Source organism: Stenella coeruleoalba (genome assembly GCF_951394435.1).
Source record: "Stenella coeruleoalba genome assembly, chromosome: 3".
Classification (NCBI taxonomy): Eukaryota; Metazoa; Chordata; class Mammalia; order Artiodactyla; family Delphinidae; genus Stenella; species Stenella coeruleoalba.
In genome coordinates this window covers 105,901,765-105,928,185 of record NC_137148.1, presented here as the reverse complement: position 1 = coordinate 105,928,185, position 26,421 = coordinate 105,901,765, and the positions used below count along the sequence as shown (strand labels likewise).

The following is a 26,421-nucleotide window of genomic DNA, read 5'->3' as shown; positions in this document are numbered from 1 at the left end:
CACCCTATGTAACCAAGTGTCCAGTATGAGGTATCAGGGGAACTTTGTTCATCATAGTTACTCAGGGATTCAGAGTGAAGGAGACTCTGTCTCAACATGTCTCCATGGTCACCAGAGCAAAGAAGGAAGATATGATGACTTGAAGACTGGCCCTTAAAGGCTTTTGTCTGAAAGTGATATCTGTTATATGATTGGCCAGAAAAGGTCACATGACATGGCAACACGTAATTTTTTAAAATACAGATATATACAGTTTTCTATGTGCCTGAAAAGAGAGAAAAATTGGATTTTGATGAGCGGTACTAGTGACTTGCACAGGCCTTAAGGATGAAAAGGAACTAGCCATTTTAAGAACTGAAGGAATAAAGTTCTTGGAAAAGGAGATTGCATGGGAAAAAGCCCTGAAATAAGAAAGAGGTGAGTGTTTTGAAGATAAAAGAACAATGGAAGTGGAGTATTGTGAACAATAAATTTTTTAAAATAAATTTATTTATTTTTGACTGTGTTGGGTCTTTGTTTCTGTGCAAGGGCTTTCTCTAGTTGCGGCGAGTGGGGGCCACTCTTCATCGCGGTGTGCGGGCCTCTCACTATCATGGCCTCCCTTGTTGCGGAGCACAGGCTCCAGACGCGCAGGCTCAGTAGTTGTGGCTCACGGGCCCAGTTGCTCCGTGGCATGTGGGATCCTCCCAGACCAGGGCTCGAACCCATGTCCCCTGCATAGGCAGGCAGATTCTCAACCACTGCACCACAACAATAATTTTTTATATGATTAAATATTGTTTAGGAGAGTCATTGTTTTGAATAATTATCTGTCTTCCATTAAAAATACTAATGTGGTAATAGTGACCAATTATTTTTCCACTTAGGAAATATTTTTCCTAATTGTTTATCATTTACTTTAACTTTTTCATTCATTGTCAGCAGGGTTATCTTGAGATTGTGAAAGTTTTTCCTATTGTACTCCATTTATGGTAGGTGTACAGTTGTGTGGAATAAAAAATCATGATATGCTAATTTTTCTTAAGAAGACTTGCATTTGATGTTATGTCTTCTGGGTTTATAAGAACAACTGTGTTTTTCTCTTCTATGGCTTGCCTTGTCTCTGATAGCCCTCAGAAGAGAAGTCTAAGTATTAAAATTGTAGGGTAAAAGAATATAGGGCAGATAACATAACATTCTAACCCTAAAGTTATTTTTATATATGGGCATTAGTGAGATATGTCTGATCTCTTGCAGTTAAATAAACTCTGAGAAATGCCTCTAAATAAATTCTGTACTTAAATGATAAGTTTGATTTAGTCCTGGCAATTGGACATAATTCTGTCTAATCACTCAGGAATGCTCTGTTCTTAATTAAGTGATCTTTTTAAGTGTAATACTATGGAAAAATTTTAAAGTCTGGAATATAACAAAAGACATTTCAAGAAATCTTCCATGTGCATACCACCAAATGAAAAGAAAACTAACTTTAAAAACATTGCTTCAAATCACTTCTTGCTCTTTCTCCCTCTCTTTTATAAAAGAAATACATCTTTACAGGTAAACTGAAATCCCCTTTGTTCTTTTTTTTCCTCTCTCCTGCTTTTCCAGAGGTAATCACTGTCATAATTTATAGTGTGTTTACTCCATTCACTTTATACATTTACTACATTTAGTGTTTCCACAAATTATATATATATCATTGTTTTACATTTTTAATGAACATAAATGCTATCAGACTCCATGCATCCTTTAACTTATTTTCATTGAACATTATTGTTGAGATCTTCCCATGTTAATACATACAGAACTAGTTTATTCATTTAAACTATTCTGCAGTATTCCATTTGTATAACTGTAAAGCAGTTTACTTATTCATTCTTTCACTGATAAACATTCAGATTCTTTCTCATTTCTCCTAATTAAAAAGTGCTACGATGAACTTCTTTTAAAGTGTTTCCTTGTGCATGTATGTAAGAGTTTCTCTTGACTAAACAAGATTGGATGTATGCATCTTCAGCTTGTCACGCATTGTTAGACTTCTCTCCACAACAGTTCACTTGACCATGAACATGGTCCTTTCTTAGCCAGAGTTGTCTTATCCAGTATTATCCAATACTTTGTGTTGTCAAGTTAAGAAGCTGGGCTGCGTGGACTACCACTCACTAGCTTATTGACCCAAACTCTCTGTACCTCACTTTGCTCTTCTGGAAAATGAGGGTAATAATAGCCATACCTTGTAAAGTTTTCATGAGGACTAAACAACACAAAATATGCAAGATGCTTGGAACAGTGCTTGCCACATTTTTTGCCCTGTCTGCTGTGTGTCCAATTATACCTCATTTTAATTTTGTTTCTCTCAGGATGTTTGCATATCTTTTCATTATTTATCAACCATTTGTATTCTCTTCTGTGAGTTGTTTATTAACATTTTTCTCTATCTTTCTAGAGGTGTTCATCTTTACTTTTTGATTTGCATGCCTTCTTCATATATTCTGGATATTAATTCTTTGTTCATGGCATATAGATATATATATGTATATGTACATGTACATATGTCATACCTACATAAACCATAAACAGAATTAATGTCTATATATGTGTGCGTGTATATATATATTTATATTTATTTATTTATTTTTATATTTATATGGCTCAGCTATCTGCTCTTAGACTGTTGTTTGCTTTTGAATTTTTGGTTATGGTGATTTTTCTTATATAGAAGATTTTAGTTTTAACTAATTCTCTTTTACTAATTTCTTTTATGATTTCTGCTTAAAAGTATCTAATATGTAGGTATACTAAAATATCTAATATTCTGTATCTGCTTAATGCTTAAGTTATAGTAACTTAAAGGACCTAGAATACATATGTAAAGAGAGAGAATATGAACAAGCATGAATGTGCTCAAGTATAGATAATACAACGGCATGAAAAAAGCTGTAATTCTATGAAAATACAAAAATAAAAATTGAACGAAGTTTTACATTAAACAATTAGTTTTTCTCACACCCCTCCACCTTGCCCATTCCATATGCAGTTCAGTTTCTGGGAGTACATTAGACAGCCCAATCACTTACAGGCTTCCATCACATATATGGTGGAAATATTACTCATAGCAGTCAAGACATACACAGCAGAAGGATTGAAATGCTGTTAAGTAGCCTCTACTGGCAACCAGATTCATCTACTCTATAAAAAGAATTATATTATTGAAGAAAATTACTATACACTTAAAAATTTTTCCAGCTATTATCAGTTAAAATAAAATGTTTTAAGAACCATCGATTCATACAAAATATTAATATCTTCTGAGGTCTTTTCCCCCAGGCAACTTATTTTTCAATGCTTGGGAAACTTTTACGGGTTCAAAGTCATTATACTTTATGTATCCCACAGACTTACCTGTCTTGGGTTGTTCATTAAAATTGTAACATAGAATTAGTAAAAATTCAGAACTTGGAAACAGGCAGACTTTAAGTCTGCTGCCCCAAAGGTAACAGATTGCTTAGGGACTGTGAGTCTCTTCCAAGATAAGTTAAAGAGTTAGCCGGTCCCAGGTAGTTTTTCCAAAAGGCTGGATCTCATTTTCAGCTGGTATTCCTTCTCTCCATAGCTTGTTGGATGTCACCTTTCATAAAGTGCTTTTTATTCTTGTCAACCCTAAATCAGTGCAGCCTGTCTAATTTCTTGTTCATGTCTTTTAAAAACCTCTTAGCTGTTTCCACACCTTGGCAAGTTATTATAAATTAGACAAGAGCAGATTTTCACATTATAATGATTTTGAAGGATCTTTACTAAAACAAGCATGTGTACCTTTTAAGGGTTAAGCATCATTTAAATATCTTAATTATTAATATTTGCAGGTGACATGGGAATGATTAAAAATTTGGAGCTCCAGGGCATATTATTAATATAGCAATGTTCTAAAATTCTAATCAGAACAGGGATGTCCCTGCAAAGAATGATAGCTGCCCTTGAACTTTACATCCTACCTTCAAGAATACAGATGGAAAAAATTATGTGGAGTCTTAAGTTTTAGTTAACATATTTAACTTTCTTTAATATTTTCTACAATGAATAGCATGCTACCTGAAACAGTTAGAGGTCTTAACTGCAAAACACAAAAACCAAATTTGGCTCATTTAATTAAAAATAATAACAAATTGTATGTAATTGAAAGGGTAGATATAGAATCTGTGGGCAGTCTAGAGAAGGAAACTTGGAGACTAGGTAAGAGGCAAGGGAAGCTGACAGCAGAAAAATCAGCTGAGGTCTTAGCTGGTTAGTACCTAGTTAGTCCTTTGATACCTCCCCTGTCCTCCTGCTGTTGAGACAGATATCTGAATATGTACCTTTGCATCAGTTCTCCCACCAAAACTCACACAATAGAGCTTTCTCCTAAACGGGAAATAGGTTTGGAGGCAGAACGAGCCAAATATGTTCACATTTTCCCTACATAGCTCATCATATCTTTTGACCGTGATTTTCATGAACTCTATAAATCCATCACAACTATTCAAATTTATGAGGAATTAAAATAGAGCCTTTTTGTTAAACAGTTTAGTTGCCCTCAAAATGTATGATTAATTAAGGAAACCCTATGGGGTTTATTACTTCCTGTCTATATATTATGACAAACATTCTGTAATGACCCAAGAATTAGAACAACTTGCTTACTGAGTAGAAATCTGATAAGCACAATGCTTATATTATATACCAAAAAAGATAATATGAAATGTGTGAGTACTCGAGGAAGATGTTTTTTTCTAGTAGGAAATTTCAAGTTTGATTTCCTTTACTAATTAGCAACAGAAGATATAAATAGATAATATAAAATAAGAATCATAATCTTCTAATTTTTGAAGTCAATCAGAGACGCATATTTAACCTAGCAAACATCTGGTTGGAAATTTTAAAATTTACTTAAGTGTCAGGATGTGTTTCTGTATCTGGAATGTTAGCGAAGTTTGGAAACATGTGGACATTTAGCTGGAGTTTTCTTTGATCTTCATCATTAGGCAGTCAGAGCCTCTCCCATAAGCTCAGATGCTGACAATCTCATTGTATTCTGTGCCATGATTCCTCTCTACTGAGGGCCTGCTCTCAGTGGCACAAGGCATAGTCTCCTGGCAAGGAGATAGAGGCTGCAGGTAGAAATGGATAATCTGAAAACCAGATAATGTCATGGCTAATCACAAATTGATGATGGTGCTTTTGTTGCCAGGCTGGAGCAGTACTGCTGGAATAATGGCTAGGAGTCAGGAATCAAAAGGGGTGCTTTCTTTTACAGACCACATTAATGGATAAACGTTGTGCTGTTATATTTGTCCATTGTACTTTCTGGCGAGGTAAAAAGGGAGATTATTTTTCACTGAGTAAAATTATGTGGGTCTGGTATTTCTCTTTGCAAAATAATTTATTTCTGGCTGCACAGTATTAATTTTCAGGCTGTGAAACCTGGCTTCGATTCCAAACAGATCTTTGGGAAAGAGGGAACTTTAATAGAGAAAATAACTCCGTGAGGAAGTATATTATTTCTTGGAAGGATCCTGCTATCCATACAAGTGGTTTCTTCCAGCTTTCACATCCAGGAAAATTGTATCCATGTATAATTATGAGGAACAAAGGTGGATGGAGGCTTTTCTGCTTCCCTCATCCTTCACCTTGCAATGTCACTGTATTGGCCATAATGAAATAAAGCATAGAAAAGTGTGCTGTAAACTAGAGAATGCTCTAAAATTGTTTATTAATAGCCACAATAGCCACAGTTATGAGAACAGCCACCAGCAGCTGCGCATTTATTAAAAGCCAGGCACTGTGTTAAGTACTGGAAGTTTTTATCTCATGACAGGCTGACATCCACATCGTAAGCTCTAAGTAAAGTTCTCTTGTTATACTCATTTTTACAAATAAGGAAACTGAGTTAAAGTAACTTACTCAAGGCTATAGGTGAGTAGTTTGTGAAGCATAGGTGAATGGTTGTGAATCCAGAGCTGTCTGACTGCAATCCTGTGCTCTTAATTAGTGTGTTAAGTGCTTCTATATGCATATAATGCTAGAGCGCCAAAATATGACAGTTCACCTTTGAAGGTTTCAAGGTAGAAGATAAACTGCTTGAAAACCTCAATACTGTGTGGAGTAAGTGTACACACTTTATCTCATTATCATCCGTTGCTTTAAAAAGAAATGTGAGAAAGCTAATTGTGTGACTCTTTATCACGTCTTTTTTTTTTTTTCCTGGTTCAGCCACTTACTGTCTATGTGACCTTGGACCAGTTACCTAACTTCACTGTACCTCGGTTTGCTCATCCCTAAAATGGGCATAATAATAGTACCTAAGTCATAGTGTTGTTTTGATGGTCAGAACAGTAAAAAGTATATAATGTATTTATAGTAGTTATACAGTACTTTATACCTCTGTTCATATCACTATTTATATATGTATTTCCTCACATTGCTGACAACATCCTACACAGGAATGTGGGACTGTGTGCTTTCCACTGATTATGGGACATCAGATTTTAGGCTCTAGAAGAATAGATGTGATCTTTGATATATAGAACAATAATGCAAGGAAACACAGAACCTCTGAACTATGATCACTTATAAATATTTCAGTATTATTAGCAGTTTAGGCAATAGTTTGGCAACTGCTAAGAAAGTTTGAATGCTACAATCATGTCATAAGTTTCTGTAGTTCTCCATGATATTTATGGTAGTAGTGATGTCATCTGGAGGAAAGCCAATTACACAAAAGATACCGTTTTATTAAATCTATTCCAGGCAGTCATGTTTGAGAATACGACAAGGGACTCATCTTTTGATAAGGTTAGATAAGTGTTTGCCAAAGTGCATTTATTTCATCCCGCTCTAGTTTATTTTTGGCAGTGTTGAGTCTTCGTTGCTACGTGTGGGCTTTCTCTAGTTACAGTGAGCTGGGGGCTACTCTTTGTTGCGGTGCGCGGGCTTCTCATTGCGGTGGCTTCTCTTGTTGCCGAGCACGGGCTCTAGGCACACGGGCTTCAGTAGTTGTGGCATGCGGGCTCAGTAGTTGTGGCTCGTGGGCTCTAGAGCGCAGGCTCAGTAGTTGTGGCGCATGGGCTTTGTTGCTCCACGGCATGTGGTATCTTCCCGGACCAGGGCTCGAACCCGTGTCCCCTGCATTGGCAGGCAGACTCTTAACCACTGCACCACCCAGGAAGCCCCCCACTCTAGTCTCGAGGAATGCTATTGAATGAAAATATTTTATGAGCAAATAAATTTTGAACACTGCCTGTTATACCCTCCTCTTGGCAGTTAATAATGCACATAAGTACACTGAGGGCTCCTGAAAATCATGTAGTTTCACACTCACCTGCGTATACACACATTTTTCCTTTTTTTAAATCAAATATATTTGATCACAGAATTTTTTTTTTCTTTTTTTTTTTTTTTGCGGTAGGCGGGCCTCTCACTGTTGTGGCCTCTCCCGCTGTGGAGCACAGGCTCCGAATGCGCAGGCTCAGCGGCCATGGCTCACGGGCCCAGCCGCTCCGCGGCATGTGGGATCTTCCCGGACCGGGGCACGAACCTGTGTCCCCTGCATCGGCAGGTGGACTCTCAGCCACTGCGCCACCAGGGAAGCCCCAGAATTCTTTTTTTGACAAAATCCTCCAAATGTTCTGTGGAACTGGTGTTCCATTGACCACATCTTGGGAATTATTGAGTTAGACCATATTTCTGGATCTCAACTCAGTGGGTGTATTTTGTCATGAAAAGCCCTTGACACTCCAGATTCCATCGGCTGTAAGCCTCTAATTTGAGGTTGAATACTGCAGGAGAATGAATCAGGAGGCTCAAGCTGTCACATCAAATCCTTTTGACTTGGGGCTAGTTGCCAAAACTTTCTGGACTTTATTTCCTCATCTCTTCATCACAGGATCAGATAATCTGTAAGGGTGTTCTATCTTTAAAAGTTGTTATTTATCATCTCACACCAGTCAGAATGGCCATCATCAAAAAATCTAGAAACAATAAATGCTGGAGAGGGTGTGGAGAAAAGGGAACACTCTTGCACTGCTGGTGGGAATGTGAATAGGTTCCGCCACTATGGTGAACAGTATGGAGTTTCCTTAAAAACTACAAATAGAACTACCATATGACCCAGCAATCCCACTACTGGGCATATACCCTGAGAAAACCAAAATTCAAAAAGAGTCATGTACCAAAATGTTCATTGCAGCTCTATTTACAATAGCCCGGAGATGGAAACAACCTAAGTGCCCGTCATCGGATGAATGGATAAAGAAGATGTGACACATATATACAATGGAATATTACTCAGCCATAAAAAGAAACGAAATTGAGCTGTTTGTAATGAGGTGGATAGACCTAGAGTCTGTCATACAGAGTGAAGTAAGTCAGAAAGAAAAAGACAAATACCGTATGCTAACACATATATATGGAATTTAAGAAAAAAAATGTCATGAAGAACCTAGGGGTAAAGCAGGAATAAAGACGCAGACCTCCTAGAGAACGGACTTGAGGTTATGGGGAGGGGGAACGGTGAGCTGTGACAGGGCGAGAGAGAGTCATGGGCATATACACACTAACAAACGTAGTAAGGTAGATAGCTAGTGGGAAGCAGCCGCATGGCACAGGGATATTGGCTCGGTGCTTTGTGACAGCCTGGAGGGGTGGGATAGGGAGGGTGGGAGGGAGGGAGACGCAACAGGGAAGACATATGGGAACATATGTTTATGTATGACTGATTCACTTTGTTATAAAGCAGAAACTAACACACCATTGTAAAGCAATTATACCCCAATAAAGATGTAAAAAAAAAAAAAAAAAGGGCAGAAAATCTAAAAAAAAAAAAAAAAAGTTGTTATTGAAAATAATTAAAATTTAAATAATGCTATACAGTTCTCAAAATACTTTTCTATGCCTCCTCTAGAATGGCCTGGAAACCTTTTGGGAAGCTGGCAGCAAAGCCCAGCACCTACCTAATAGTGCAGATTATTTTGGAAGTTTGCAGAGCAGTGTTTCGCCTTCTATAGATACTGTGTGTGGCTTCTTGGGCATTTGGCCAGCAATGTCTACAGTTCCAGCACTGCAGCCTGTCTTAGCATTGAAGGGATACTTCTTCGTAGTCCACCTTCTTAGAGAACAGAAGAGAAGCTGCTGGTATGACTTGAAGTTGGTTGGGTCATCATGCCATAGAGTGCCTGCTGAAAGAGAATTTCCATAGCTGAGAAGTACTTGCTCACTGAGAGTAGTGGAAAGGCTAAATCCAGTTGGACATGCAGCCATCTGAGACATGGTGGTTCTCTTTGGAGGCATATCAAAGTGTCCAGGGACGTATTTGGTAAGCTGGACTTCACTTATGAGCTAAATGAAAGGATTACAGTCTTAAAACCAGGGAAAAAAATAAATGTCTCCAGTAAAGAGCATTTAATGCAGAGTGAGAACCACTGAACAAACACAGGACACTGCCCCCCAGCGATGATGCCACTGAGAGGTAGCAGATTGGGGTGCTTGAGGACATGGGTTTGGGGGTCAGATACATTTGACATTTAAATTCTGGCTTTGTCATGCACTGTCTTGTGACTCTGGGCAATTTTATTTAATTTTTATTTTATTTTCTTTAACCTATCTGAGCCTACTGTCATCATCTGTATAGAAAAGCTATTTATGCCAACCAAATAAAGTTATTGTACAGATAACTTTAAATGATGGGCATAATGTACTGCACAAACTTCATGGTAGGCACTGAAAAAGGATAGGAATGATTTATAGCTTCAAACATAACCGTAAAGAACTCTTGCCTCAACGCCAAAGGCTGTCTCATTCTCTGTTTCCTCATGGTGTTGGGAGACAGCTACTCCTGTGTGCATCAGTAGAACTTTCTGGGTTGATGGAAATGTTCTTTGTGCAGCCAGTATGGTAGCCACTAACCGCATGTGGCTCTTAAGCGCTTGACATGTGGCTAGTGTGACTGAGGAACTGAATGTTTGTTTTATTTAATTTAAATATAAAGTTTAAATTTAGAGAGCCACATGTGGCTAGTGGCTACTGTTTTGGACAGCACAGTTACAGATTATAACAAACCACATTGGTATGAAATTTATAACTGCTAAAGTTTCTTTCTCTAAAGTACTTTTTCATGTCACAGATTCTACAGTTTAAAAAGTTGGTTGTGATCCCTTTAAGAAAAAAAAAACACAAGGTATTCTTTTCTGGTGAATGTCATCAGCCACATTACTTAAAATCCTCCTATGCAAGGAGCTGATTCAGACTTTCACACTGTGGAAGAGAAAATATTCAGTGTAACCCCCCGAGGTTGTATTGAATTTCACTGAAATGATGGTGTGCTTATGACCAAGTATTTGATCACCTTAATCAATGTCCCATAATAATAAAAAAAAGCACGTTCTTTGTTTATATGGTACAAATTGTAAATCCATCTATGGAGGCAAGCTTTTTGATTGTATCCCTATTTATTTTTTGTCTATTCTGTCAGATTTGAAAAGATTCCTCTTATAACTTTATGCTTGTTTTACTAAAACTTTGCTATTGATATTTCATTACAGTTTTAGTGTATAAATCTTATATCCTCTTAATGAATTGTAATTTTCAACCTTAAGTAAATATGCTTTTTTGGACTCAGGTATTGCTTTTTGTGCCTGAATTCCATTCTATTTGATATTGATTATTACTACTTCAGCTTTATATCATTTATGTTTTCCCTGGTTTTTCTTTGTCCTGTTTTCTACTCTTTATATCATTTCATTTTGATGGTTTTCTTATAGACAGAATAGAGCTAAATTTTGTTATTTTAATAAGATCTACAAATGATTTTTTGTTTGATTAAAAACTAAGCATGTTTTTGTTTATTGAGATTTCAGTATATTTATTTGGTTTATTCCCATCATTTTACTTTATGTATAAAAGTCATTACATTTTGTAGTTTTCCTTTTTTCCCCTTTGCTATCATTTTTGGCTTAGTCACTTACATTTCACTCCTCTGCTTCCACTGCCCTTCCTCCTTAATTAAGAAATTCTGTATTCTTTAAACTAGTGATTACTGTTGTATGGAAACATCTTTTCCTCTCTTACAACAGTTCTGTGGTATAGAAATTAAAAAATACCTATTCCTGGGGCTTCCCTGGTGGCGCAGCGGTTGAGAGTCCACCTGCCGATGCAGGAGACACGGGTTCGTGCCCCGGTCCGGGAAGATCCCACATGCCGCGGAGCGGCTGGGCCCGTGAGCCGTGGCCGCTGAGCCTGCGCATCCGGAGCCTGTGCTCCGCAATGGGAGAGGCCACAACAGTGAGAGGCCCGCGTACTGCAAAAAACCCACAAAAAACAAACAAACAAACAAACAAAACCCTATTCCTCTCATTCCTAGACATTTTACTTGTTCACATCTCCCAGTCCCAAGTTGAGATCTTAGGAATAATTTATTTCCAAGTCCTCATTATGGCAAGTACCTCTCCTATTCCCCAATTCCAGACATTATTATTTTAGGCTACTGTCTTACCATATAGCTCTTTTGTTTCAAGAATCCTTTCTCAAAAATTATAACTTAATAACCTGTAAATGTTGTTTCACTGTATTTTACCTCTCTATACTACACTGTATTTTAACTCTCTATACTACAATGGGAAGACTAATGCTAGGCTAGTCCATCTTCTTTGTAGATAGCTTGTTCTTTCTTTCTAGAGATGGAAAGATTTTTTTTTCCTTTTAGTCTTAAGGTTCAGATATTCAGAGATTTCGTGAGGCTTTTTTTAATATATCTTTTTTTCCCATTATTCTTGTCTAGGACTCTATGAGCAATTTATTTTTATTTTTTAAATTTTTATTGGAGTATAGTTGCTTTACAGTGTTGTGTTAGTTTCTGCTGTACGACAAAGTGAATCAGCTATATGTATACATATATTCCCTCTTATTTGGATTTCCTTCCCATTTAGGTCACCACAGATCATTGAATAGAGTTCCCTGTGCTATACAGTAGGTTCTCATTAGTTATCTATTTTATATATAGTAGTGTGTATATGTCAATCCAATTCCAAATTCATCCCACCCTCACTTCCCCCTGGTATCCATATGTCCATTCTCTATGTCTGTGTCTCTATTTTTGCTTTGCAAATAAGTTCATTTGTATCCTTTTTCTAGATTCCACATATAAGCGATATTATACGATATTTGTTTTTCTCTTTCTGACTTACTTCACCCTGTGACCAAAAGATGTAAAGCTACTTTTCACTTAAGCTTAGGAATTCTTTTTTTCCTATTATTTCTTTATTTTCTACTGTTTTTTTTTAAATCTTATTTTGGAATTCATATTATTTACATTCTTGTCTTCAATCTCTGTCTTCCAAGTCTCATCTTTTACTTATGATATTAATTTCTCAGAAATTTTGCTCTCTGCTGTAAGCTATTTCTTCTGTCTGATCTTCTAGACAACTAATTTAGCTTGAGACAGTGACCGTTTGTTTTTCTGTTCTTCGGTTGAGTCTGAATATTAAAAGAGTTTACTTTCTTGAACCAAAAAAAGACTTTAGTCTTTTAATATGTGTTTGTCTATTCATGAAGCAAATTCCCTTAATACCTATACCAGTCAAGCTACCTGGGTTTCTCCAGCGGTTACAAACTTGCAGGCTGTGTAAGATATAGTCCTTTTTATTTTACTGAGCTGCAATTGTAGTACTGTAACCTTCCTGCTGAGAGGTCACAGGGGCATCTTTTGCTCTTGAGCCTCTCCTGGTCCTGATGTACGAGGAACAGGTATAGGCTCCAGCCAGAGAGCCAGGAATGATTCACTTTACCAGTGTAGACCACCACCCATGCTGGACCACCCCTGCCAGCAGGGTCTGGGGACTCTCTGCTGTTCTTCATGTGGCTAGTCCCAGAGGAAGGGCCTCCCCCTTTGCAAGTCAAATGGATCTAATGATAGATGCTACCTGTGTCCTTTTAGAAGGCCTTATGACCTATGGTCTTTTTTGCTCTTCAGCATTTCCCTAAAACTCCCAAATAGTTAAAACCCCATTAAATGGATCACATGGCATTTGCTCTCTTCTCAGGAGAAATACCAGCCCCGCCCTGGCTGGTTAAATGTTATACTGGAAGTTCTATGTCAGGGCAGAATCATAGAGAAGGGCTTTGGTTTTCCAGTCATATAGTGTGACATGTTTCCTGGGAAAGCTGTGATTTATGATGTTTGGTTGACTCAGTGCATGTATATAGCTGCCTACGTGGCTCAGGAGGAGTTGATTTAGGCAGAAATTTCAGAAAGAAAACAGTACAGGGCTTCCCTGGTGGCGCAGTGGTTGAGAGTCCGCCTGCTGATGCAGGGGCCGTGGGTTCGTGCCCCAGTCTGGGAAGATCCCACATGCCGCAGAGCAGCTAAGCCCGTGAGCCACGGCCGCTGAGCCTGCGCGTCCGGAGCCTGTGCTCCGCAACGGGAGAGGCCACAATAGTGGGAGGCCTGCGTACCACAAAAAAAAAAAAAAAAAAAGAAAACAGTACATTGCATCCATATTATTACATAAAGACTCTGTCATCAAACTGTGCCTAATATTCTATTCACTGCTGCTTTAATCCAGTCTTGTGACCTCATTGTATTTGGTGCAAGGGATGTATAAGATCTGTTCAAACACTGGTTTCCACTGACTTTATTGATAATGGATAAATGTTTGTGAGCCCATATTACTTTTCCCTGAAATTATTCAGGCTTACTTAATTATACCATAGGTTTTTCTTAGCTACCATAAAATTTGGTACTTTGTTGATTTGACTTGCATATTATCCATCTTCTGTGTTAATCATTTATGTCTGTGGTTCCCTTATTAACTCATGACAACATATTTTTGTCTTTTTAACTTTCTTTTTCAGAAGTGACAATATCTTTCTGCTTAAATAATCTTACTAGTTTATAATCTTAAGCAATTTTTGTCATCCTTAAAGTAAGTTAATTGGCTTTGCTCTTGGGAGAGTGCACTTTAAGTTCATAGGCCATGAGTTTTAGGACCACATCTCTGATGGCCCTCATCCTTATGAAACGTGACATCAAAGATAGCAATTTTGTTTGCATCACTGGCCAGTACCTAATTATCTTTCCTGCCTCTTCATTCTTCAAGTGCTCTTTGATGTCAGCAGTAGCCTTGTGCTTTGAAGGACTGTATGTAGAGGGTGGTGAAAGGGGTCCTTATTTGCTGAGTCCACATTCCACTGAAATATTAAATAACGGTATTATGTTAGAAACAAAATTCAATGCAACTGTGGTAATTAAAATAGTTACTCATCTATTTGCAGAAGCAAAGTCTTTAATGTTTCTCTCAGTGTAAGAGAGAGAATTTGTCCCTAACATAATCTGGCTAGATGGAGACTCATCTTTGGGAGAAATCAGAAACAAAGCAAGACCAGGCTTGCTCATTGGGAATTAGGAGATTGTACATTGGATGGGAGGAGGCATTTGTGGAGCGGTGACGATATTCATTTGAATGCTAAAGGACTTTGATCTGTTAGGAGAAGGCAAAGCTACCAAAAGCTGAGACTGTGGATGTTCACTCTCACGGTCTCATTAATGCGTCGTGCATGGTGCAGTGCTTTGGTATGAAGTGGATGGCCAAGTCCAATGTCAGCTTCACTTTTTTTAAAAAATTAATTTTAATTGGAGTAGCGTTGCTTTACAATGTTGTGTTAGTTTCTACTGTATAACAAAATGAATCAGCTATACGTATACATATATCCCTTCTTTTTTGGATTTCCTTCCCATTTAGGTCACCACAGTGTATTAAGTAGAGTGAGTTCCCTGTGCTATACAGTAGGTTCTCATTAGTTGTCTATTTTATACATAGTATCAGTAATGTATATGTGTCAATCCCAATCTCCCAATTCCTCCCATTCCCCTCTCCTTTCCCCCTTGGTATCCATACATTTCTTTTTACCAGCTCTTTGATTCTCCACATATAACTTAATGTCTGATTTTTAGTTTTTTCATGTGTAAAAATGACAAAAATTGTTAGCGCATCAAAATAAAGTGAGATAGTTTATAGAAAGGGTCATTATAAAGTGCCTGCCACGGAGTTAATTTTCCTCTCTTGATTGTCAATAAGTAGGGACAATGAGTCAGGGAAAACAATGAGATACCATTTTTCACTCATTAAATTAATAAAAATTAAACCGTTTGCTTCTACTCAGTGTTGGAAGGAGTGTGAGGAAATAATAGTGTAAATTGGTACCACCTATTCAGAGAGCAATTCCATAATATTTTTCAAACTGGCTACTTGACCCAGCAATTCCAGACCTCGGAACTGACCTTACAGAAAATCTGCCAAGCTGTGTAGTGAAGAAGACCCATGCAGCACTGTGTGCACTTGTGCTCAGTTGTAAACAGCATAAATATCCATCCCAAAGCAGGTGAGCAGTGTGGAAGGGGGATGTTTCAGTGCCCTCAGTGGTGACTCTGTATATGAAAAAGACTCAAAGTTTATTTGTTTTGGTGTTAAAAATTCGGGTTTGCTTTTTTAAGTATACTTTCAAAACCCTGGTCATTCTGGGAGCTTTTTTTTTTTTTTTGCGGTACGCGGGCCGCTCACTGTTGTGGCCCCTCCCGTTGCGGAGCACAGACTCCGGACGCGCAGGCTCAGCGGCCATGGCTCACGGGCCCAGCCGCTCCGCGGCACGTGGGATCCTCCCGGACCGGGGAACGAACCCGTGTCCCCTGCATCGGCAGGCGGACTCTCAACCACTGCGCCACCAGGGAAGCCCCGGGAGCTTTTTAAAAATATTTTTTAATTGTGTAAAATACATGTAATGCGAAACTTACCATCTTAACCATTTTTAAGTGTACAATTCAGTGACGTTAAGTACATGCACATTGTTGTGCTACCATCACCACCATCCATCCACAGAATTTTTTGTCTTACAAAACTGAAACTGAACCCATTAAACACTTAACTCCCCATCTACCCTCCAGCCTCTGACAAGCACCATTCTACTTTCTGTCTCTATGAATGTGACTACTGTAGACATTTCATAAAAGTGGAATCATTCAGTATTTTTCCTTTTGTCGCTGGTTTGCTTTACTCAGAATAATGTCCTTAAGGTTCACCCGTGTTGTAGCATGTGTCAGAATTTCCTTCCTTTTTAAGACTGAATAGTATTCCATTGTATGTATTTCGTTTATTCATTAATCAGTCAATGGACACATGGGTTGTGTCCACCTCTTGACTATTGTGAATAATGGTGCTGTGTACGTGGTTGTCCATATATCTCTTCAGATCCCTGCTTTCAGTTCTTTAGTGTATATTCCTTGAGGTTTCAAATTCGGCGTATAAATATCACTCATCTACTAATAAGTCTAGCAGATTTTAGTAGTCACTTTAAGAGGTCTTTAAATAGTATTTGGTCCCATTTTCATATGTAGCTAATGAAACACCTCCCTACCTTTTAAACTGCTTTAATGTATTAAGTACACCTAATATCTCCCTTAAGTACTTCAGTTGTGCAACTTAAAAACCTATGTAAGTACTCAAGTTACTCTCATAAACCTAATTAAAATCTAAATGTCTAAGTACTCAAACTTACAAATTTATAAAAATCTGAACTTCACTTAAATGATCCCGTTGTGTGTATAAGCATAGTCACATTTTAACATAAAAATCACAACTCTAAATAAATTACATAATTATTTATTTTAAACTGTGGTTACAAGGCAATCTAATGGAATGGGCAAGATGCTATTAAACATTACAGGTACATAATTTTTGCACAAGTTCCTAAAAGCAAAAGTATTAAATTAATGGCTTTGATTCTCTTAAACATTTCTGTACTTAATTCTAAAATTTCCTGAGGGTGACAGATATTTTTCCATCATGGAAGATAATCGCTATCTTATTTCACTTTACTTAACTCTGAATATTTAGACCCGGCATGAATTCTGGACCAGCAGACATTTAGGCAAATCTTATTGAGACTAAGGAAACTATAATTAGAGTGGTTGCCTTCTCTGCATGCTCCAGTTATATCTGTGATCAGATATTTCGGCTGGCAGACTGACTAGATAGATTCTCAATTAGAACCATAATGGAATGCACTAAACCTTATTTGTAATTGCTATGTCAAAAACTCCATTACTCAAAGGAGACTGTCATATGGCCAGGATCATTAGACTTAGATTATACACATTCCTTAGTTCTTCATTGTACTCACTCATGTCTGCAGCTCCCACACAAGACGATCACTTGATTGCATGTTGTATTTCTTTGGTTCCTGAGAATGGAAAGAATGGAAATGCCTTCTTGCTTAAGTCCAAAGACTGTGCAGCTTGATGAGAAATCTCACATATTTTCATACACCTTCTGGGATCAGGCAATTATTTGTGTACTAAAGTGGGGATGAATGGAATTTTGGATATCTTTATGGCATTATTTGACTGCACAGCTCCAGGGGATGTCATTTACATTACAGTAGTTGTGGGTAGCTTTCCTAAATTATGGAGTGTACATCTGTGCAGTTGTGAACCTTAACTGCATTCTGCGGACAGTTAAATAAATACTACGACAGCCACATGGACAGCTGATGTATTGCTATCACTGTGACTAATTTCCCGCCCCATGTGGGGCTTCTTGGGGACACCTAGTCTATTGATCTTACTGCTTTCTCCCACTTCTTAATCTGTAAGTCCATTCCTTTTTTCACTTCCCAGCTCATCCAGCTTAGATTCCATAGTCTATAATTTCAAAATATATCTAACAACACCTTACACCCCCTTGCCATTCTGAATTTTTTTCTTCTCTGACAGACAAAACCCTAATCCTAGATGAACCCTTATCTCTGAGTGAGCTTCTCAGCTGCCTAGAGCTGTTGGAAAAAGTCACAAAACAGACAGATGGGTCCCATTATAAGTTCAGCTTATTCTCCCACCATAGAGAGGTGCTGTTGTCACCTGGGAATTTGCTGGATTCTCAGGTCAGCTCCCTCTCTTGGTATCTGCAGTGTCCATCTCAGTTAGCCTCCGAGATCTGACACCCCAGCTAACCTCTGCCAAAGACCTACTGTCCCACCTGTTTTACAAAGAAAAGAGAAGGTATCTGAGAGGACATTGCTCGTTATCCTCTACTATACAAACATGCCTACATCTCTGTGCAGCCTGCCATTCCTGCCTTGGGTTACAAGAACAGTGCTTTTTTTCTCCTGTCTAAGGATAACTCCACACAAATTCTGGTTTCACTCTCAGCCTGACTCCTTAGGGGTCTTATACTAGAAATTATTATTCTCTATGGTAATCAGAAACCCTCCCTTTCAACTAGGTCATTCCCATTGACTTTTAGTAATCCTCGTCTCTTCCACAAAACAAAACAAAAAGAATAAATAAGCAAAAAAATAAATGAATAAATAAAAAATTTCTCCCTCAATCCCAAATCCCCAGCAGACCTGTTTTTGTCTTTACCTTCTGGAAACCTCTGCAAAGTTTGTCTGGTTGTCCATATGACAATAATGCTCATCTTTGGTTAGCTATCACTGTTTAGCATCGCTAGTTATATTAAGAGGACTTGTGAAATATAGCAAAATTCCCAACTATATTCAATTGTATTTATTTAAAGTAAAATGGTAACATAGGCTATAATAATAAAGATAGAAACTAGAAAATATTAGCACGGATGTGGAGGAATTGGAACTCTCACTCATTACTGGTAGGAATATAAAACCATGAAGTCATTTTGGAAAACAGTTTGACAGTTTCTTTAAAAGTCAAACATGTGCTCACTGTACGGCCCAGCAAAAGGCCACTGGTTGGTTATCAGATGTGGTATATCCATATAGTGGAATATTATTCAGCAGTAAAAAGGATTGAAGTACTGACCCATGCCATAGCATGGATGATCCTCAAGAACATTATGCTAACCAAAAGAAGCCAGACAAGAAAGATCACATATCATATGATTCCATTTCTATGAAATTGTCCAGAAAAGGCAGATTTATAGTGACAGAAAGATTAGTGGTTGATGGGGGCTGGGAATGAGCACAAGGAATCTTTTTGGGGTGATGCAAATGTCCTAAAGTTGGATTGTGGGGATGGTTGCACATTTCAATAAAATTTATGAAAAATCATTGAATTGTACATTTAAAACAGATGAATATAGATGTATAAGTTATACCTTAATGAATTTAAGTTTTTGATGAGTTTGCTAATTGTACCAATTGCTTAATGTGAATAAAAGTGAAATTATATAAAGCCAATTAATATGCTGTATTGCAGTTAGATATTTGAAAATCAAAATAGCAATATTTGTGTTTCACAGGATAATTTTTAACAAAATTTTCTTGGTCATATAGTAATGAGGAAAATATCTGTTTCCAACCCACTGGTTCCAGCATACCAAGTGTTAAGCAGTTCACTCCTTTTATCCTTTGTTAACACACTGCAAGTATGTCCTTACCTATGAATCGTTAGCATGGTATACAATAATATTTTACTTGAAGTGAAAACTTGATGAGTGTATGGCCAATCATAACATTTAATTAAGGTCTCTTAGTACTCTTTGACCATAATTAAAATGCTAGTAATGTCTGGGACAGAATGGTTTTAAAATCTGATCAGGAAATTTAAATCTCTTTTCAGTATCTAATATTTGTTCACATTTTACATGTGAGTAATTCTGGAATAAATAGGTTACATTGTAAGTTTAAATTTTAAGGTAATCACTTGCCAACCAGAAAGCAAAGTGTAACCATGTAAGAAAATAGATTCTGAAGCACAGTCTTAACGAAGGGAAATACAGGCAGAAGAAATAAGGAATGGTAAACTCTGTTTCCGGGAAGGGGAGTCTGGGGTTGGCTTAATTAGGGCCTTTAACATGCAGGGTCGTTTGCAGGGACAAACAGCTATCCTTGTCAAGATAGTCCTCTTCTCCAAGAAGATCAGACTAAGAGGACACAATTTTAAGAAGGTGCTGTAGTTAGAAGGAAGGCATTTCCTGACAAACTGGTTTACTTAAGAATGAGATTATGAGAGAGGCTATGCAGGCTTCTCTCTGGGAATCCTAAAAGGGTACAGAATGTGAACGTAGGTATATATGCATGAATCTATGAAAAAAAAAACAGAAAAAGAGACTTGGTGAAAAGTAGGCTTTTCCCTACTTGTTCAGAACGTGATACAATTTATCGTAAGTCTAATATTTATTTAAAATGGCAAAATAACGTGTTGCCTGAAGGACAATAGAGTAGGTTTAAAAAATTTATGACCTGGCAATTTGTGGTATGGGAAGCATGCTTCTTTACAAGGTTGACATATCTACATGTATAATACAAAGATTGTCTTCTTCAAAAACGTGATTTGCAGCCAGCACATCTGTTCTTGTGTAATGGATTAAAATGAGCTATTTTTGTTGAAGTTCAGTTGCAGAGTAACAGAATGTTAAGCCAGCTTGCTAAAAAAGTTACCTATTTTAGATTTTTTCCCTTTATATTGAACTTTTAAAATGTTCTTGTATCTGACAAAGCCTCATTCTTCATTAAGAAACAGAAATTTTATGTGGCTCTAAGGTGTATTTTTGTCATACTGTAGCATTTAGATGAAATCTAAGTTGTTCTTGTTTAGCATTTTGAATGTTAAATTATATCCAAGTTTGATATTTCCCAGGAACAGTTTTTCATAAAAATCTTACCAACATTATTGACTGTTCTTCCATGGAATGTAACATTGTTTTGTTCTTACAAAAATCTGAAATAAACTTGTTCTGGCTTTCCCCTTCAAATGGAATTATGTCATTTGCATTAAGGCTTATCAGGAAATCCTGACTATCCTCTTACATTCCCAAGAGTTAATAAACTGTATGCATACAAATCTCTGTAAATGGGGGAAAAGCTTTTTCACATATTTCTGTTGTAACTTTATAACAAATGTTAATCATTTAATTGGTCAGTCTTTGGGAAACTGACCTTTCTCTGATTTTCTGTGTCTTTCAAAACACAAGCAACAAATTAAAAATCCATTAATAATTCAGTTCTGCTTAAAATAATATACATATACTGATCATCTTAAAGAGTCATTTAAGTAAATTATAGCAGGAAGAGAGATATAATAGAAATGCACAGCTTTCAAGTTGCTTGTAGTCTGGATCAGTCCTTCTTAAACTTTAAGGTGTGTATGGATCTCCTAAATATCTTGTTAAATGCATATTCTAAGTCAGTGTGTCTGGTATGAGGCCTCAGTCTGCATTTCTAACCAGCTCCTGAGTGATGCATTTGTTGCTGGTCCATGAACCACTTTGTGACCCAAGGGTCATAATAGCTGTCCTTAATATTCATAGAAGAGTCTGCATGTAGATCATAAGTGACACACATTTGCTAACGTTTTTATCATCATCATAACCGAGCTGGACAATTGTACAATCATCTTCTAGAGAATAGAGATCATATAATATTAACTTGGAAAGAATCCATGACCATGGGCCTTATTAGTACTGTGTTCCAAGCTGAGCTACACATAGAACTAAACAGACTGACAAGGAAACAGAAATCAATTGTTAGAACTAAATGATTGTAGACATTCTGGACTGCCCAAATATAGACGTGATATGGAAGGGTATATCTTCATTGGTTCTGTTTTGATTTTCTGAACTCTTGACCACCTAGTGAAAGAAGAAATTTTTCTCGGTAAAGAGGAGCCACTAAAGCAGGTACCATCAGGGCACAGGTGGCGCACACCAGTGAGTGAAGAGGGCTGAGTGGCTGTGGCGGTGCTGTCATAGAGGGGACACACTTCACTCCACTACTGCCATGCAACATGTCAGGCCTAGCATGGCTAGAACTTCCAACTTTTTAAGAAAAGCCAGAAATATAAATTTCATGTGAAATTTCCCCATTTAAAAATGTTGGCTACTCATTTAAATTCTTTTAAAACATTAGGCGGCCAAGAAAACACATCTGTGTCCCAGACACAACCCTTGAGCCATCTATTTACAGTGTCTAGGGTAGAATACATTGAATTCTTGTAATGCACTTCTCAATATTGAAAAATTAAGAATTTTCAAAATCAAACACATTGGCCTCTTGTTGTGCGATGTTTTCATCAGAAGAGTCTCTGTTTTATGTATTTGGAGGTCGTGGTGTAAGATTGGTGTGTGATCATAAAACCTGTCTTCCTGTCTTCTTTCACATTCCAGATTACAGGACAGGCCCATGTTTCACTCAGGTCAACAACCAGATGTGCCAAGGGCAGCTGACAGGCATTGTCTGCACAAAGACTCTGTGCTGTGCCACCATTGGACGGGCCTGGGGCCACCCCTGTGAGATGTGTCCCGCCCAGCCTCAGCCCTGCCGGCGGGGCTTCATCCCCAACATCCGCACTGGAGCTTGCCAAGGTGAGTTAGCCTTCAGCCTGTGTGCACAGAGTCACCCATGTGTCTGGGCTCCTTTCAGTGCGCTGGGAGAATCTGGCACTGTGGATGGGAACCTTTAACCCAATACTGTTTCCAAGAGGAGCCTCATCAGCAAGCCTGACTAGAGATGGCTTACCTTCTAGCCACCTAATAAATATTTTTCAATTGACCAAAAAGGAGAAGAGATATATGAAAAGTATGAAAAACTGGGGAAAAATTTTAAAATACAATTAAAAATATTCAATACAGTCAGAGGATAAGCCATTCCATGTCTTCATCCAGATGGTGCTACACACTCCCTGCTACAGCCCCTCAAACTTTGCATATGTAAATACCCAGGCGACACAGTTTTTCTGTCTTTCCAATCTCATTCAACATATAAGAACCTGAACCCAGGTGACAGGGAGAAGTGAGCCGTCCGGTATTGTTATTAATAGTATCTTCAGAGACAAAGTATTAACTCCATCCATGACTGTAGTTATTTCTGAGCTTATAACCAGTTGGTTACAATCTTGTCTCCAGGCAATCTTCCTAACCACATATCAGGGTTAGATTGGGGCCCTGAGGATGCTACAACCATAAACTTTAAACCAAATAGCCGGAAATTGTTAAATACTTAACTGGATAATTACTTTTCAGCCACCATGATTCTTAGCCTTTTTTGGCAACTTCTCTGACGTCATATGGATTAAACACGTTTTTAGAGCTTGGAACAGAGTGCCATAATGAGCTTTCAAATGGTGGGAGGATCACAGGAAACTGGAAAGTACTTTTGTATTATTCACAGAAATGATGTTACTCATACTTGTCATGAGAGTTAGGTTTATTTGTTCTAATTAAATCATGTACAAAGTTAGATGGGAAATCTTTCAAACTGATGTTAGTAACCAGTGTCAGAGGTAGAGAGGTTACCTATCCAGCCCATGTAAATGGTATATTGCAGAAAACCAGGCCAGTGCCCTAAAACCCAAACGAAAATTGTAGTGTGGGGAGCCTGTATATAACCTCAATCCATTGAATAATAAAATCTGAGTGCTCTGTGTAATTTGGTAAGTGTATCTCCGATAGTGGCCTCCAAAGATTTGTGTTAGTTTTGTAGTTTTATAAAAGGTAGTTTAGGGCTTCCCTGGTGGCGCAGTGGTTGAGAGTCCACCTGCCGATGCAGGGGACACGGGTTCGTGCCCCGGTCCGGGAAGATCCCACATGCCGTGGAGCGGCTGGGCCCGTGAGCCATGGCCGCTGAGCCTGCGCGTCCGGAGCCTGTGCTCCGCAACGGGAGAGGCCACAGCAGTGAGAGGCCCGCGTACCGCAAAAAAAAAAAAAAGGTAGTTTAAAAAATGATCTGTATCTAAACTCTTTTCAAATCAAAACTACCGGGATACCCAAGAGATGACCATATAACCCAGCAGATTCACAACTTTATGTTTACTTGCATGTAAAAGCCTTGTCAGCTGTGGACTTAGAATGGTTTTGTGAGTATTTTGTCTCTTGGATTAATACCAACCACAACAAATATGAAGTTTGGGTTAAATGTCATTTTTAATCTGTTGTTTACTATGGATAACAACATTCTAAATCATTGATATGATTATCGGTATGATTCTATAGAGTTCCTGATAAAGCAAGTTTTTTCTATAAAAGATACACTATACTATATAGTATATAGTATTTACCATACTACATAGAATTCCTAGGTTAGGTATAGATTACTGTATAATTTATGTAATTTAATGGATTACTATTACAGATAAAACGCTGTATAGATCTACTAGATTAATACTGACTAGATTTACCAGAGTAATAATTTTTGTTTATTCTCTAGCACTTATCACCTTCTAACGCACTTGCTTATGGTCTTTATTGCTTTTACTGTCCCCCAGATAGAATGTAAGCTCCATTTGGGCAGAAATCTGTTTTATTCATTAATGTCTCTGAGGCATTCTAACATGCAGTAGATACTCAGTAAATATCTTTTGAATTAATAAATGGAATTGATATTAAAATACTTCCAAAAACCACTGTTTCGTAGAAATAGTCCAGGTTGAGAAAAGCCCTCAACTTCAACCAAAACATCGCAAATTTTTGACTCTCCTCATCTTCTATATTTGTACTTAGGCTTCTTTACCTTGATATTTTGTCAGAGAGGCCTAGTTTTTCTGAACACAATTACAAAAAGTGTGTGATCTGATCTCAAACTTCCTGAATGTCCTTCAGGATTGAGTAATGTCTGAAGGCTTATTTGTTTGAATTTGTTTATGTAGTAGAGATAAGTTTTGGGCTCCATTTGCCCAGGAGTATAATGGATTAATACAGCCACAGGAGCAAAATGAAATTTGCCACATTGTTAAAAGGTCTGGAAAAGTTGAAAAAGTTCTGCTTTATTTCAAAATCATGGCATCGTCAGAAAGTTCTCAATTAAACACTAATCCTCAGTTCAGGCTATTTTAAGACTCCATCTTACTGTGATTTCATTTTTTCCTTTAAATTCCTAGACTGTTTCCCAAATACTCTGCCAAATTAATTTGGAAGATAATAGGGCGTAAAAATATAAGATAATAAAACATGATACACACATGTCAGACTTCTTTTTTATAATAGTGATCTTTTTTATAGTGTAACTGAAAATTTTTGTGGAGTTAAAAATAAATTTCAGCTGTGTAGATGATAGCCAGTTTAATATTGGTTTTAAAACATGGTTTATATTAGCCAAGGGAGGACATTTCTGAAGTTCTAAATATAAAATTATCCTGTAGCTGATGCAATTAGTGAATTACTTTATCTATGGCTTAGGAGGGGATGAAATAAGGTCTTGTAGTAAACCAAATAAATGTGAAAAATGAGGGCCAACAGAAAATTAAGATGACACTTTAAAAAAACTAAGCTGTGGGACTTCTCTGGTGGCGCAGTGGTTGAGAGTCTGACTGCCGGTACAGGGGACGCGGGTTCGTGCTCCAGTCCAGGAAGATCCCACATGCCACGGAGCAGCTAGGCCCGTGAGCCATGGCCGCCGAGCCTGCACCTCCAGAGCCGGTGCTCCACAACGGGAGAGGCCACAACAGTGAGAGGCCCGCGTACTGCAAAAAAAAAACCCAACAAGAACTAAGCTGTGAGGAAACTAGTAAACTTTTTACTTTTCACTGTTGCTGTCATGACTTTCTGTACTCAAATAAGCAGTGTCAGAAGAGTATACCTTCCTAGGGTACTATGAGGTCAATCATAATGATTCTTGACTTCTTTCATATATAGAGCATTTCAGTTCTAGCCCTTATGCCTAAGTCTAATCTACATTTAGTCTTGTACATTCTTCATTTTATTAAACATTGAAGGACTAAAGTTGGCTCACATAAGCCTTAAAATTTAAGCTAGCATAAAAATGAGTGAATTAAAGGTAATAAAAGTGGCATTAAGCTCTTTTCCAAGAATATCTACAAACTTTAAATATATATGTCATAAACTGTCACGTGCATATGTTGTATTATTTTTTTACAAATAGGTTCTTCTTTTTAAATCTTTACTATGTTACACATTCACTCTAATTAGAAGGGTATTTTATTTAAGAATAATACTTTGGGTCTTTTAGATTTTCAAATATATTTTAAAATTTTCAAAATATATTAAAATTTGTATAATTATTAATTTATGTTGCTTGATTTTTAGAAATTAGGCTTTTAAACTACTCCAGATGTTTCAAAACTGGAAGTACGGCAGAAGAAATTTGCTTATTTAAATCCATCTTTTGCTTTATTATAGACAATAGTAATAGACTGATGCTGGGCCTCTGCTCCATTCCAAGCAGTGTGAGAGGCATGGAAATTGTGACATACGTGACAGAGTCAGGACCTAGCTAGGACACAAGACAGGGACTTAAAGAAAGAGCAGTATAGACCCTGAGTCAGTCCCTGCAAAACAAGTATTCGTGCCTGTCCTTGTCAAATGGGATTAGTATTCAGAAATATTTAATCCTTCAATCAGACTGCACATGAATCATGTAGAGAAGTTGAATCTTATCTGAAACCAGGCAGGCATGGCTAGTTCCTCAGGTGTATCCTGAGAGGAAGATACTGTC

The 26,421-nt window shown here is 37.6% G+C and overlaps 1 protein-coding gene across 2 annotated transcripts in view; it reads left to right on the top strand.

Annotated features, from left to right (window-relative positions):
* Nucleotides 1–26,421, top strand: part of FBN2 (fibrillin 2) — a 233,974-nt gene that overhangs the window by 42,688 nt on the left and 164,865 nt on the right. For both annotated transcript variants that reach the window (XM_079916031.1, XM_079916032.1), the window contains exon 6: nucleotides 22,140–22,337. In XM_079916031.1, the coding sequence (XP_079772157.1) occupies nucleotides 22,140–22,337 (198 nt within the window). The remainder of the gene's footprint in view (nucleotides 1–22,139; nucleotides 22,338–26,421) is intronic.